The 14,275-nt window shown below is 39.4% G+C and overlaps 1 protein-coding gene across 1 annotated transcript; it reads left to right on the top strand.

Moving 5' to 3' along the window:
* Positions 1–12,090: 12,090 nt before the first annotated feature.
* On the top strand, positions 12,091–13,741 carry LOC149835798 (ornithine decarboxylase-like). Its single transcript, XM_090010673.1, has one exon. The coding sequence runs from the start codon at positions 12,195–12,197 to the stop codon at positions 13,482–13,484; it is 1,290 nt and encodes a 429-aa protein (XP_089866799.1). The 5' UTR covers positions 12,091–12,194; the 3' UTR covers positions 13,485–13,741.
* Positions 13,742–14,275: the final 534 nt, after the last annotated feature.

Raw genomic sequence — 14,275 nt, 5'->3', positions numbered from 1 at the left:
GGGGAGAAACCTTTTCGGTTTCTCAGGCTCTACAAACAGAAACCCTTGGGTTTTTATTTTTATCAGGGGACCCGGATCAAGTCCGGTATTTTTGACCCGGTGACAGGCCCAATCCAAACTCATTTTGGGTGGATCGGGTCTGTCGTTTTCCTTGGATCAGATCCATACCCATAATGATTTCGGGTATGGGTCTGATCCGAAAAGACTGGGTCTGACCCAAGTTATGAGTGTACCAGGTCAGACCCGGATCTGGTTTGTACCGGGTCAGACTCAGATCCACTTTGGACTAGGTCAGACCCAGATCCAATATATACCGGGTCAGACCTGGATCCAATATATATCGGGTGAGAACCAGATTAGATCCATGCAGGGTCAAGGCACTGTTTGGCCTAAATCAGACCAGGAACTGATACGACCTTTTTTGAGACAGATTCAGAGCCATTTTTAAATGGTTCACTCCAGTTTTTCACCGGTTTCGAGATGCTAAGACACTATTTTTATAAATGTAAGAAGATACAGGGATTTTGGCATACATTTATAGGGTTTTATGAGCTTTTGTTCATACTTGGCACCGATTCAGACCCTTGGATGACCAGTTTAGGGCTGTTTCAGACCGATTCAGGGTGTTTTCAGACCAGTTTAGGATGTTTTCAGACCCGTTCAGGATATTTCCAGACCGGTTTAAGCTGTTTTCAGACCGGTTTCTGCTTGAGGATTCTGGGTTTTACCCATTTGAGCTTATTTTTGTCATTTATCACACATTTTATTTGTGAATATGCATGCATTATCTATGTCTGATATTGAAATTAAGGATAATTAGATAACTTAGTGAATTCATGTTACCAAAGTAACTGGATGCATGTGTGTTGTCAATGGTGTTGTATCATATAGTTTTATCAAATATTAATATTATACTTAAATTCATGAAACGATGAAGCAACCTGAAGGAAGTTTTATCATGTTTGCAATTCAAGTATGGTAGAATAAGGCAAGTGTGTTGAGATACATCTTGCATGTGTATCCAAAGGTACCATGTATTAATGGTCTAGCTTCACATGAGCCTTAGTTTTACCAACTGTGGTCAGTAGGTGTAGTGGTTACGCATGTTAGAGTTCTTACCAATGTAAGACTTCAATGACCCTCTGCACTCACCAAAAAATAAGCATATCAAGGGCCTTTCATTTATTGCTTTTTTCATCAAGTTTGTCTCGTATATGCTTCTTTTGATTCATGTCTTTTGCCATGCATATTTTGGTTATGTGATTTTAGATGGCTCAAATACTATTCCTTTTTTGATGGATCTAATTTTAGTTATTAAAAAAAATTTATCTTTTTTACATTAGGGTATATGGATTTGGATTTGGCCTTAAGAATGGATGGGCCTGCTGCCCTGATAGATCAAAGCACTGCTGAACAAAAAAGTATTTTTGAGAAGTGGGAGCGCTCGAATAGACTTAACCTATTGCTTTTGCAATCTAAGGTAGCTAAGAATATTCGAAGTGTTATCCCGCAATGCAGGACAATGAAAGAATTTCTGAATGCTATTGAAGCACAATTTGTCAGTTCAAATAAGGCCAGGGCCAATACCCTAATATCAAAACTCATAACTATGAAATATTTTGGAGGGGATAATATTCACGAGCACATTTTGAAAATGAGGAACATAGCATCTTAGCTGAATGGCATGAAGCTGACCATTTTTAACTCATTCCTATTGCATTTGATTCTGTCATCCTTACCTTTAAAGTATGCACTTTTTAAGATCTCTTATAACATACATAATGATGAATGAATATTCAATGAACTTATGTCCAAGTGTGTTGAGAAAGAAGAGAGATTGAAAGGAGAGAAGATGCAAAGTGCACATATGACTTGTCATTGATCCAATGTAGGACCAAAGAAAAATGCATTCAAGAAAAATGCTAGGAAGAAGTCAGTAGAAGAAAAGTCATCTCAGAGCAAACAACTCGATTTTGCTCTCATAAAGTACTTCTTTTGCAGGAATAAGGGACGCAGAAAGGCGGATTACATAAAGTACAAGAAATAGTTAGAAAAGAAAGATAATTTATCATTTATTTCTCATGAATATAATTTATTACATATTCTTGAAAATAGCTAGTGGATTGATTTTGATGCTATTGTTTATATTGCCAATTGTTTGCAACCATTCTTGAAGAGAATGGAACCAACAATGCATGAGAAAAACATCTATTCGGGGAACAAGATGCGTTCGCATGTGAAGGGTGTTGGGACCTGCAAGATCACTTTAGATACCAGCGTAGATTTGGATCTTCATTATGTGTTTTATATTCCATCATATAGTAGAAATTTAATTTTAATTTCAAGGTTGGATAATTTGGATATTGTTTTAAATTTGAAAACTCCAAGTTATTCATATATAGGAATTCAATTGAATTTGATTATGTTTTTGTTTATGATGGTTTGTACAAATTAAACGTGAAGATCCAAACTCAGGAGTTTTTTACTTCTGAATACGTGTTGGTTGGCAATAAATGTAGCATGATTAATGATAAATCCTACATACTTTAGCATCAAAGGTTGAGTCATATATCTAAAAAGAGAATAAAGAGACTCATAAATGAAAGGATCTTAAACTCTCTAGATTTTACCGACAATGACCCGTGTGTTGATTGCATAAAGGCTAAGCAAACAAACACATATAAAGACGGTGCCAAACGTAGTAGTGAGATATTGAAGATAGTCCATAAGGATGTATGCAGACCTTTTACTCCCAGTTACACAAGCAAAAAATATTTTGTCACCTTTATTGATGAGTATTCTCGATACATGTATCTCTACGTGATTTATAAAAGTCTGATATTTTTTAAATGTTTAAAGAATTTAAGAAAGAAGTAGAGAAATAAACCAATAAAGTTATTAAAATAGTTAGGTATGATAGAGGTGATGAATATTATAGTAGATTCACTGAGATGGGGCAAAGGAAATGACCAATAGCGCAATTTCTCAAAGAGGAATGCCTCAGTATATCATGTCAGGTAGTGCCTACCAAAATAATGTAGCTGAGAGAAGAAATCGTACGCTTAAAGAAATGATCAGGTCCACATTGAATTATTCAACACTTTCCATCAAGTTGTAGGGTGAAGCCTTAAGGATTGCTCTGCATATTTTGAATAAGGTTTCTACAAAATCCGTACCTAAAACTCTCTATGAGTTGTGGACAGGTAGAAAACCATCACTGTCTTATATGCACATATGAGGATATCCTACAGAAGCTAAGTTATATAACCCCCACATTAAAGCCTTTGATCAAAGAACAACTAGTGGATATTTCTTTGGTTATTCAGAGAAATCAAAAGGATACAAGTTTTATTGCCCATCTCATTCACCACAGATTATTGAAACGGATAAGACAAAATTCTTTGAAGATGGTTTAATCGAATTAAGTGCACTTCAAAATCTTAGTTTTGAGGAAATACATGATCCAATCTCACTACCTATTGAGGAAAACACCGAGAGATACCATATTGTCATCCCTGATGTTGATGTAGTTGATCACCCAGTTGTTGATGCACAAATCCAAAATGAACTCATTGTGGATAATACAGAAGAGCACGAACATGATGAACAAGTTCAATCTGAACCTGTAGATCGACCTGTTTGGAGATCTACAAGAATTAGGAAATCTTTCATACATCCTGATTATATGTTATACCTTCATGAGCCTAATGATTATATATATATATATATATATATATATATATATATATATATATATATATATATATATATATATAATGACCTGTTGACTTTTATAAAAGTTGTTGAAAGTAAACAATCTTCGCACTGGATAAAAGTCATAAAAGAATAGTTAGACTCTATGGCTGAGAATCAAGTGTGAGATCTTGTCGAGCTACCTAAATGAGTAAAACTCATAGGGTATAGATGGGTCTTTAAGACCAAAAGAGACTCTAAAGGTGACATAGATAGACATAAGTCAGGATTGGTTGTTAAAGGATTCAACGAGAATAATTTTGGCCCTTGTAGCTCATTATGACTTAGAGATACATCAGATGGATGTGAAAACAACGTTTCTCAATGGGGATCCTAATGAAGAGATATACACGGATCAACCTCTTGGTTTCTTTGAAGATGATCGTTTGGTTTGCAAGCTTGACAAATCAATATATGGACTTAAACAGGCCTTACGATAGTGGTATATTAAATTTTCTCATGTCATCGTGACTTTCGAGTTTACAAAAAATATCATTAATCAATGTATATACTTTAAGGAAAGTGGGAGTAAGTTTATCATATTGATGTTATATGTAGATGATATACTACTTGCAATCAACGATATAAAATTACTTGTAGAGACAAAATAGTTTCTTACATCACATTTTGACATGAAAGATATGAGTGAGGCTGCTTATGTACTTGGCATAAAGATCTACCGAGACAGCAAAAGGTTTTCTACGTCTCTCCCAAAGATCTTACATAAATAAGATATTAAAATGATATGGGATGGAGAATTGTTCTCTTGGTACATCACCTGTAAAACCCGTGAAATTTATGAAATTCTAAATGAATAAAAAGGGATCCGTTATGTGAAATAGTAAGATTTTAAGTTAGGCAGTGCAATTTTTATGACTTGTGGTTTCTAGAACAAAACCGATAACAAACTCTCACAAGTGGTTTTGGATCCGGATCTTGGCGAGATCCGATGATCCGACCCGGTTCACGAGTCCAAGTAAGGAAACCCGATGGTTTCAGGATGATAGCGTGAGATCCGAAACACGATTAAAGTAAGCGAGTGCAAGTTTAAAACCAACGGGTGAAAAATCCACTTGAAAATGGAAGAAATCCATCAACAAGGAAAAACGTCCCAATATGACATAAAAAGAATATTTTCGCAAAAGTAAACAATAAGTGGTGAAGTGGAGTTATGGTAGGACGCACAGGGTTGTAGAGTTGCAACCTCAATTCAAAACCCCCTGTGCACAAATTATATTTTTTCACAAGAAAGTGATGTTTTCTACCTTGGTGAAAAGGGTAAAAACGTGGGATTATGTTAAGCCTAAATTTTTGGCTTTTCCATCTAGCTCTACCAAGGATTGAGGAGAATCCCAGGTGACATGGAAGAGGGGTACCCATAAAGCAAATAGTGAGGGAAGTTAGACGAAATCATGCCAAAGACAGGAGGGGGCATTGTTGGAAATAGACATCACCCACCAAAAACGTAAGATTTGGGTGAAGTTTTAATGCCTTGAAAATTTGGTAACTTCCCCCTAAATAGAAGAGTTAAATGAGAGATTTTTGGTAAGGAGTTACATTAGACGTCTCTCTCTCACTCTCTCTCTCTCTCTCACGGTGGTGGTCGACCTCCATTGGTGGACTGTGTGGACCTCCCTTGCTGAACGCGTGAACATCCATTATCGACGTGGGGTGCCGCTCTAACGAAGAGAAGGGATTGCAGCCTTGCCGTCATGAGACTCCAAAGAGGTAAGGAGCATTGTTATTTGTATGTAAGTGCTTGATGCCTTGTTGCACATCTATGTTGCAATAACATAGAGGTTACGTGACAAGCACCACCTATATGTAGGTATGTTTAGGGCCTTGAGACCCAGGTGGCATGAGTTGAAACACCTACTCGCCAATAGGTCAATATATAGTGGTTCAGCCAATGGTTCTCACCCTTGGCCAACGTTGGGGCACTGTGGTGTTCTTTGTAAGGGCATTTTGTTCCTATATGTGTGCCTGATAATATGTAGTACTCATATCAAAACCTACAGTTCGAATCTATGTAGGAAAATGCATATATTTTTGGTGTGGGTGTTAGCCATGACAGATTCAAGATCGAAACAAAAATAAAGTAGGCAAATGGCGTGAAACCTTAAGTATCTTGGATTATTATTCATGAAATTATTGTTTGGTTGTATTTTCTTGTTCAATACACCTTTCCTACTTTGTAGATCGAATGATTTTAATCAAGTCTGAAGTTATGTATACGTGATTGCTATTTCACATCATGGTAAAATAAAGATATATTATTCCTATTGGGTAATTCGATTAGATTCGATGTTTTTGAGTGTGGAATGCACTCATATTTATAGTTGAAAGATTCCATACATTGAGGATGAAAGGGGGTGGCAAAACAGTCCATTTAGAATGATCAAAATGTTTGAAAAATAAAAAGATACGCTCTTTTAAAAAGTTACAGAAAAACGACAAAATTAGTCGACTGAGACAATAGTTAGTCGACTGATAATATGTTCAGTCGACTGATAAAAACCTTCAGTCGACTGCTGCAAAAATTTCCAGAAAACAGACATTCTGTTCAGTCGACTGATAAAACCTTCAGTCGACTGATGCTAAAATTTTTCCAGAAAACAGGCATTCTGATCAGTCGACTGATAAAACCTTCAGTCGACTGATGCTAAAATTGTTCCAGAGAATAGACATTCTGATCAGTCGACTGATAAAACCTTCAGTCGATTGATGCTAAAATTTTTCCAGAAAACAGACATTCTGATCAGTCGACTGATAAAACCTTCAGTCGACTAATGCTAAAATTTTCCAGAAAACGGACATTCTGTCCGGTCGACTGATAAAACTTTCGGTCAACTAATTTTATGATCAGTCGACTGATAAACCCTTCAGTCGACTGCTGCTAAATTTTTTTCCAGAAAACGGACATTCTGTCCGGTCGACTGATAAAACTTTCGGTCGACTAATTTTATGATCAGTCGATTGATAAACCCTTCAGTCGTCTGCTGCTAAACTTTTCCAGAAAACAGACATTCTGTCCGGTCGACTGATAAATTCTTCGGTCGACTAATTTTATAAAAAAATAACGTTTTGCTTAGAAGATTTGAAGCCAAAAAGGTTGGTCGACCGGTGAGCCTATTGGTCGACTAATAAACATGAAAAATTGAGTAAAGAGTTTTCTAAAATGATTTTCATGAAGGGTTCTTTTAGAAAAGTTTTCTAAAGACTTTTTAGGTGAAATGCAACTGAAATATCTATGAAAAAAATAGTTTCGAGGGTAAACTAAATATGTGATTCACATATGGACTTTAAGATTTTGTCCAATACATGAAACTCATGATAAAGTTGGATATTGCCATGTTGCGGCATAACCAGTGGGGGTACGAAACATACACTTGAGCTCATAAACAAAACTGAAAATGCCGAATGTTTAAGTACTCGACACAAAGTTGAACCAGAATTATGAGAAATTGTGGTTGGTGCCTTTGAGGCATTCGATGGGTAATGTGCATATACTAAGATCAACCTGAGTATGAGTTGGGGTTTTAAAAATCCCTTGTGGTGCAATGACTTGCACATAAGAATAAATAAAATTAAAATTTATGCACACATAACCTAAATATGAGATTCTAGGTATACCTGAAAGATGATATATGTTACTGGTTTCCTAGGGGTCTGGGTACATCTGAAAGAAGATGTATGTTATTGGATCCAAACAAACAAGAATAAAAATTTATACACATATAAATTAAATGTTGGATTCTGGGTATACCTGAAAGATGGTATATGTTACTGGTTTCCTAGGGGTCTGGGTACATCTGAAAGAAGATGTATGTTACTGGATCCAAACAAACAAAAATGAAAATTTATACACATATAAATTAAATATGTTGGATTCTGGGTATACCTGAAAATGGTATATGTTACTGGTTTTCCAGGGCTCTGGGTACACCTGAAAGATGGTGTATGTTACTGGACCCATGGTCTACCTTGGAGAGGGTAGGTGGTACAAGCTTCGTGGACATTCTTGTTCTTGTGAGAGCTAGGCGTCTCACCCGGTCCCCAGTCCACGAAGTTAGGGGACCAGGACTACCAGTATGTCCTAGGTGGTAGATCCAAGTCTTCTGCAGAAGTACATGGTGCATCCTAATTTTTGTTCTAGCCACTGGGGAGTTCTCTCTCGGTCACGGACCGTCCTCTTTGGATATCCGTACAGCTAGTCATACGGGTTATTAAATAATAGACCCCCGTATGGTCTCGGTCCGCTACGAGGTCTATGCCTGTGTGTACCCACAGGGTAAGAGTAAGATAAACATTAAATAATTTAAGTTGACTAGAAACTTATCTCTGAAGAATTACATTCTGTTGAGTTGACTTTAGTAAAACTTGTGGAATCTACAGCTGGTACTAATGTGGTTAAATATACATCTAGTTCAGTCATCTTTTGCACTGTATCATGAATTAGAAAGCATAATCATCTTCTTAGAATGCTATAAACTTCCATGCTAGTTATATCTGCAGTCTTTGCACATATTTGTACACAGGTCACTGAGCACCATATATAAATATAATTCTTCTTACGCAGACAGAGGAGTCTGACCCTTCTGCTTTAAATGTTTTTCATGTAGCAACTAATTGGAGCATCGGGGTGTCATTTTGGATAAAGCCAAAAGATCTCATTTATTCAGTATTTTATGTTTGAACTCTGATTAATAGATTTACATTTCTGTTATGGGATGTAATTAATGACATTAATGTTTCAATTAATGAATGGTATGTTTAGTATTTCTCTGTTTTACCCTGTAATGCGCTCAACTTGTGTTTTTCGCACTTCCGCTATATTTCAAAAAAAAAAATTTTTTTACTCCAAAATTTTTACTATAAAAAGTTGGGGCGTTACAGCTTTGGCAGTTGTTGGCAAAGCACATATGAGTGTTTATCCATATGCATCAGTTGTTGGCAGCTTGCAATACGTGCAGACTTGTTCACGTCTAGATATTTCTTTTCCAGTAAAGATGCTTGATAGATTTTAGTCTAACCCAAGCATATCCCATTGGAAGGCTGCTAAGAAAGTCTTGCAGTATTTGCAAGAGACAAAAGACTATATGTTGACGTATCATAAGGTTGATCACCTCGAGGTCATTGGCTACTCAGATGCGGACTTAGAAGGATGCCTTGATAGTAGAAAGACTACTACTGGGTACGTCTTCTTACTTGCTGGGGGCGCGATCTCTTGGAGGAGTAAAAAGCAGACGACCATTGTTGCTCACACCATGGAGGCAGAGTTTATAGCATTGTACGAGACTACTTCGTAGGCCATATGGTTGAAGAACTTCATGTCACAGTTAAAGGTAGTTGATTCCATTGAGAAATCACTGAAGGTTTATTGTGATAATGAAGTTGCGGTGTCCTTTTTGAATAACAATAAAAGTACTACATCATGTAAGCATATAAAATTAAAGTACTTTGTTGTTAAAGAAAGGACAGAGAATCATCTAGTACATATTGTTAATATTGGTACTAAAGAGATGATTGTTGATCCTCTTACTAAAGGGCTAGCTCTGGGATTGTATTCTGAACATGTATTGAGGATGAACTTGTTAAACTCTTTTTTGACATATGCGTATGAATAAAGTGATCACATACGGTGTTTTATGATTCTCATTATGGTTGTTTATTGTTAATCTCATAAGGATTAGAGATTTAACTAAGGATCTGTAGAATAGATTTTAAACACTAATCTATTCATCAAACAATTCTCATAATGTATTCGGTCGAGGGTTTATCGCTGGGACAAGTGAGAGAATGTTGGAGTCACCCACGTAATGTTGATGTTACCCACATCAAGGACTCCCATAAAGGTATCTCTATCGGATAAGCCCCACAATTTTAGAAGGGAACAATTATGTAATTGTTACCTAATAAAGATTAATGTTATAAAAGGGGCTGTTGATGAGAGACCCTATGCAGAAAACTAAAGGAAAATCATACGTGATTTCCATTGTTGGGATTGGATCCCATCGCTGAAGGGCCTGCACTCATTGAGGGTAGCGATCGGTTGGGGAGACAAATATCTCAGAGTCACTGATTGGGGTTGCTTAACGATCATATGCAAATCGACATGGCCGCTCCAGGTATGCCATCGCCCTTTCTCTTGCGCAGGTCCCAACAACACCCAGAATGAGAAAGCACAGCAACACAAAGGACACCACAAGAGTAGGTGGGGGGTGGGCAGTAAGCCTGGCAACTTGTTTTGAAAATCCTACTAACACATGGTGCCATACAATTCTATATGGATCAAGCCATTCAACCGATGCATCTGAACAGTGAGAATGTGTGCTAATCCTAGACATTGGTTAGACACCTGCGATTAGGGCTGGTAAACAAACCGAAACAACTCGCGGCTCGGCTCACCTGAAGCTCATACATGATCGTCACGTTGGCTTGGTGAGACAAGCCATGAGCTGCTCATATAGTCCAACAAGCTGAACATGAACAATGGGTGTTTTTCGGCTTGGCTCATTTAGGCCCATTTAGATGAGTATGTGAGATAGATGTTAGAAAAACATATGGAAGCTCAATTGGTTTGGTTGTATACGTAGGCAACCAAGAGGTCAGAGTTTCCATTTCCAATATGGACCCTATAAAATAATGGTTTTTTCATTTAACGAGCCAGCTCATGACTCGGTCTTGTGCAAGATCGAGCTCGGCTCAAGCCAGCCAAGCCAAACAGAGCAGTGGCTTGCTTTTAACGAGCTGAGCCCAAACAGCAGTTGTTTGGTTTGTTCTGCTCGTTTACCAGGCCTACCTACGATTGACACAAGATGAATATCAACATATGTCAAGTTCAGCATGATGGCCTATTTGGTACAGGTAGGGATGCAAATGAGTCGGATCGGCCAGTATTGAGCTTTTGCAATTTTTGCCTTCACAGGATCTGATTCTGACCCGAATTTCCATGTATTTAGTTATTCAGGATCCGAACCGTGTGCATCCCTGGTACAACAAAGTATGATCTTCTCAAGGTCATCTTTGGGCAGCTTGACCAAAGCCTAGGAGAAAAGATTGAACAAACTAATATCTTCAACATGCGTTCCACCTGTCTGGTTGACAAGAATTTGATCCCAGATCACCTTTCCCATGCATGTTAGTCACCATCTTTCACCTTTCCTTGGTGGGGGCGTAAAGCTTCGAAAAGTTGAATTCTTTCCTAACCAAGACTTGATGGTCATCGTATGTATTACTGAAGGGTGAAACCGTGGTCCAAAGCTGTTTAATAACGTTAGAAAAGGTTGGTTGGTTGGTGGTTAATCAAGTTTCACTCATCTCCTATGTAATCCCCATAGTCATAACCCATCTTGGGATCTTATTGTTGCAAGTTCTACCTAATCAAATCTGACAACATACATGTGATCTACATGGTTCATTTAGTAAATATTAGGATTTGAATTGACAGAATCTAACTGGTGTGCAGGATTTTCTAGCAATTCAAAAATCAATGGCTCCAAAAATGTAAAATTTTATTTAAAATTTCATTTTTTTGTGTCAAAAACCCTCAATTAAAGGCCCGATTAATTTCTATCAAATTATCTTTATTGAATCTATCTACAGGGTCAGATTTGATCGAAACAACTTGGCAACAATAAGATCCTAGAGGGAGTATACGATGATAGGGATAACATAGCGGGTCATAGGAACTGAATTGGTGGATAGGATGGGTAGGACAGTGAGAGACGACCTGGGGGTGAATATATCTGTATAGAATAAAGAGAAAGAATGTGAATTATTGCACTTTTGTTTTGTCCACATCCAACCTTCGGTAAATAATAGAAAGTATATACTGTGTAGGAACACTTTCCATCTTCCAACTAACACGTAAACAAGAATAAGATATTGAACTTAAACCTATTTTGAAGGAAAGAATATATGGGCTAGCTTCTCACCAACCCCTTTCATTAAAGTATTTTCATAATAGGCAAGTCAAAATAAACCGCCAAATTTCGGGCGATGGCTTGTTGTAGTCGTGAGGCAGAAGAATCACGGAAGTTGCTGAATGGGACTCTCTCTCTCTCTCTCTCTCTCTCTCTCTCTCTCTCTCTATATATATATATATATATATATATATATATATATATATATATATATATATATGAAATAAGAAGAAAACAAAATGCATATCACCAAGTTTTAATTTCCTAGCAAGTGAAACCCCAAAAATGATGTGTTTGACCTTGGCTTATATGTAGTGGGGCTTTTGTTCACACAAATTTTGTGCTGATTCTTCTAGTGAAAAGTGGTCTCAATTATAGACTCTTGCTTTTCGCAGTATAAATTGAGGGGTTGGTTGTGTTGGGATCTCCAAGCTCATTTGAACGCATTCGTCTTTGCAAGCAGAGCATATAGCCATCTCCCCCTAACCCTTCTTTGTGCTTGCTCTTTGGCTTTCCATGGCCACCATGATTGAGCAACCGATGAGGGTCAATGAGGTGAGCAGCAAGAGCTTGCAGGCCATCCTAAGCTCACCAGGGATGAAGGGCAGGAGGGTGACCAGCCTCGGCAGGAGCCACGCCAGCCTTGAACCCATGCTCGAGCTGATCCAGTCCATAGCCAAGAAGCAGGAGCTCAAGGACCCGTTCTATGTGCTTGACATGGGAGTGGTCATGAGCCTGTGGGAGAAGTGGCATGAGTGCCTCCCCATGGTTCAGCCGTACTATGCGGTCAAGTGCAACCCGGAGCCCGCCTTGCTGAGCGCACTTGCAGCCCTCGGTGCTAACTTCGACTGTGCGAGCCGAGCCGAGATCGAAGCTGTGCTTGCTCTCGGTGTATCGGCTGACCGGATTGTCTATGCCAACCCCTGCAAGTCCGAGTCGCACATCCGGTATGCTGTCAGCGTCGGCGTGAAACTGACCACATATGACTCCAAAGAAGAGGTGGAGAAGCTGAGGAAGTTGCACCCCAATTGCTCCCTGCTGCTGCGCGTCAAGGCTCCCGACGACGGCGCGGCGCGCTGCCCCCTCGGCCCGAAGTATGGTGCCCTCCCAGAGGAAGTCGTGCCACTCCTCCAGGCCGCCCAGGCTGCCCGCCTTCCCGTCGTCGGTGTCTCATTTCATGTTGGCAGCGGAGCCACACAGTCTCGCGCATACACTGGCGCGATCGAGTTTGCCAGGTCGGTTTTCGACATGGCAGCACGGCTCGGCTTGCCGAGGATGCAGGTGCTCAACATCGGCGGCGGCTTCACATTCGGCTCACAGTTTGCTGACGCCTCCTGCACGATCCGCGAAGCGCTGAAGCAGCACTTCCCGAACGAATCGAGTATATTGTTCATGGCCGAACCAGGTCGGTTCTTTGCCGAGACGGCGTTCACTCTCGCGACCAACATCATAGGGAAGCGGGTGCGGGGCGAGCTGAGGGAGTACTGGATCAATGATGGGATTTATGGGTCCATGAACTGCCTGCTGTACGACCATGCCACGGTCACGGCGCAGCCGCTGGCCTGCTGGTCCAACCGAACCAACCCGACGTGCACCGGAATGAGGCATTACCCTTCGACGGTGTTTGGCCCCACGTGCGACGCGCTCGACACCGTCCTCAACGGCGTTCGGATGCCGGAGCTCTACGTCAACGATTGGCTGATCTTTCCTAACATGGGTGCCTACACCGCGGCCGCCGGGTCCAGCTTCAACGGCTTTGACACATCGGCTATCGCCACTCACGTCGCCTACTCTCTTCCTTCTTGACCAAGTTCCGTGCTTCTCTTTCCTTACCTAAACTCCTACCTACATACATATTAGAGGTTTTGGTGTTTGGTTGTTTGTGTTACGTTAAATGGAGCCTCTCAAACCCAATTAGGCCACATAATAGAAAAACGCCAAAAAAAATTGTGTCCGTATCACTCGATAGTTGTTGGATGTGACCTCTCCATGTGGACTATTTATTTATTTATATAAACATTTCACTTCATTCATTAATTGTCATATTGACTTTTCCTGCTTAATTTGGACCTCTCTCTCTCTCTCTCTGTGACAATCTTTGAATTGACTCGGACATCAATATGATGGGTTCCATCGTGCATTCAATCCTAACCATCCAAATGGCTCCGCTGGATGGTTAGGATTGAGTTTCATCATACATTTTAAATGTATGATGAAACCCATCCTATTTCATCAATGATGGGATCCGTTTCCATTCCCACTGAACCATGCCTCTACTTAATCCTATTTTGGTAAGTCCATAAAACAAACAATGTGTTAAGAAATCCTTGATTTTAAGTGCGTGTTTGATGGCCGGTAAAAGAAAGGTCGTCCGACTTTTTTTCCTTAACACGCCCTCTCGCTTCCACCTTTCGAGGTTTAAACATCCTCCATAAGTAGGAAAACATCAGACCTCTCCACATTTTTTTCAGTCAAATTTTTGCCAACAAAAAAAAACAACTTTTCCATCCGAACCACTGAAGTAGTATCTCATGTGGTAAGCGAGGTCCTGTGTCAAGCTGAAGGCCCTGGATCGAATCCCTCTGCCACATGGAGCA

The sequence above is a fragment of the Nuphar pumila genome, chromosome 6 (genome assembly GCF_984573655.1).
Source record: "Nuphar pumila chromosome 6, dmNupPumi1.hap1.1, whole genome shotgun sequence".
Classification (NCBI taxonomy): domain Eukaryota; kingdom Viridiplantae; phylum Streptophyta; class Magnoliopsida; order Nymphaeales; family Nymphaeaceae; genus Nuphar; species Nuphar pumila.
This window is presented reverse-complemented; position numbering and strand designations above follow the sequence as displayed.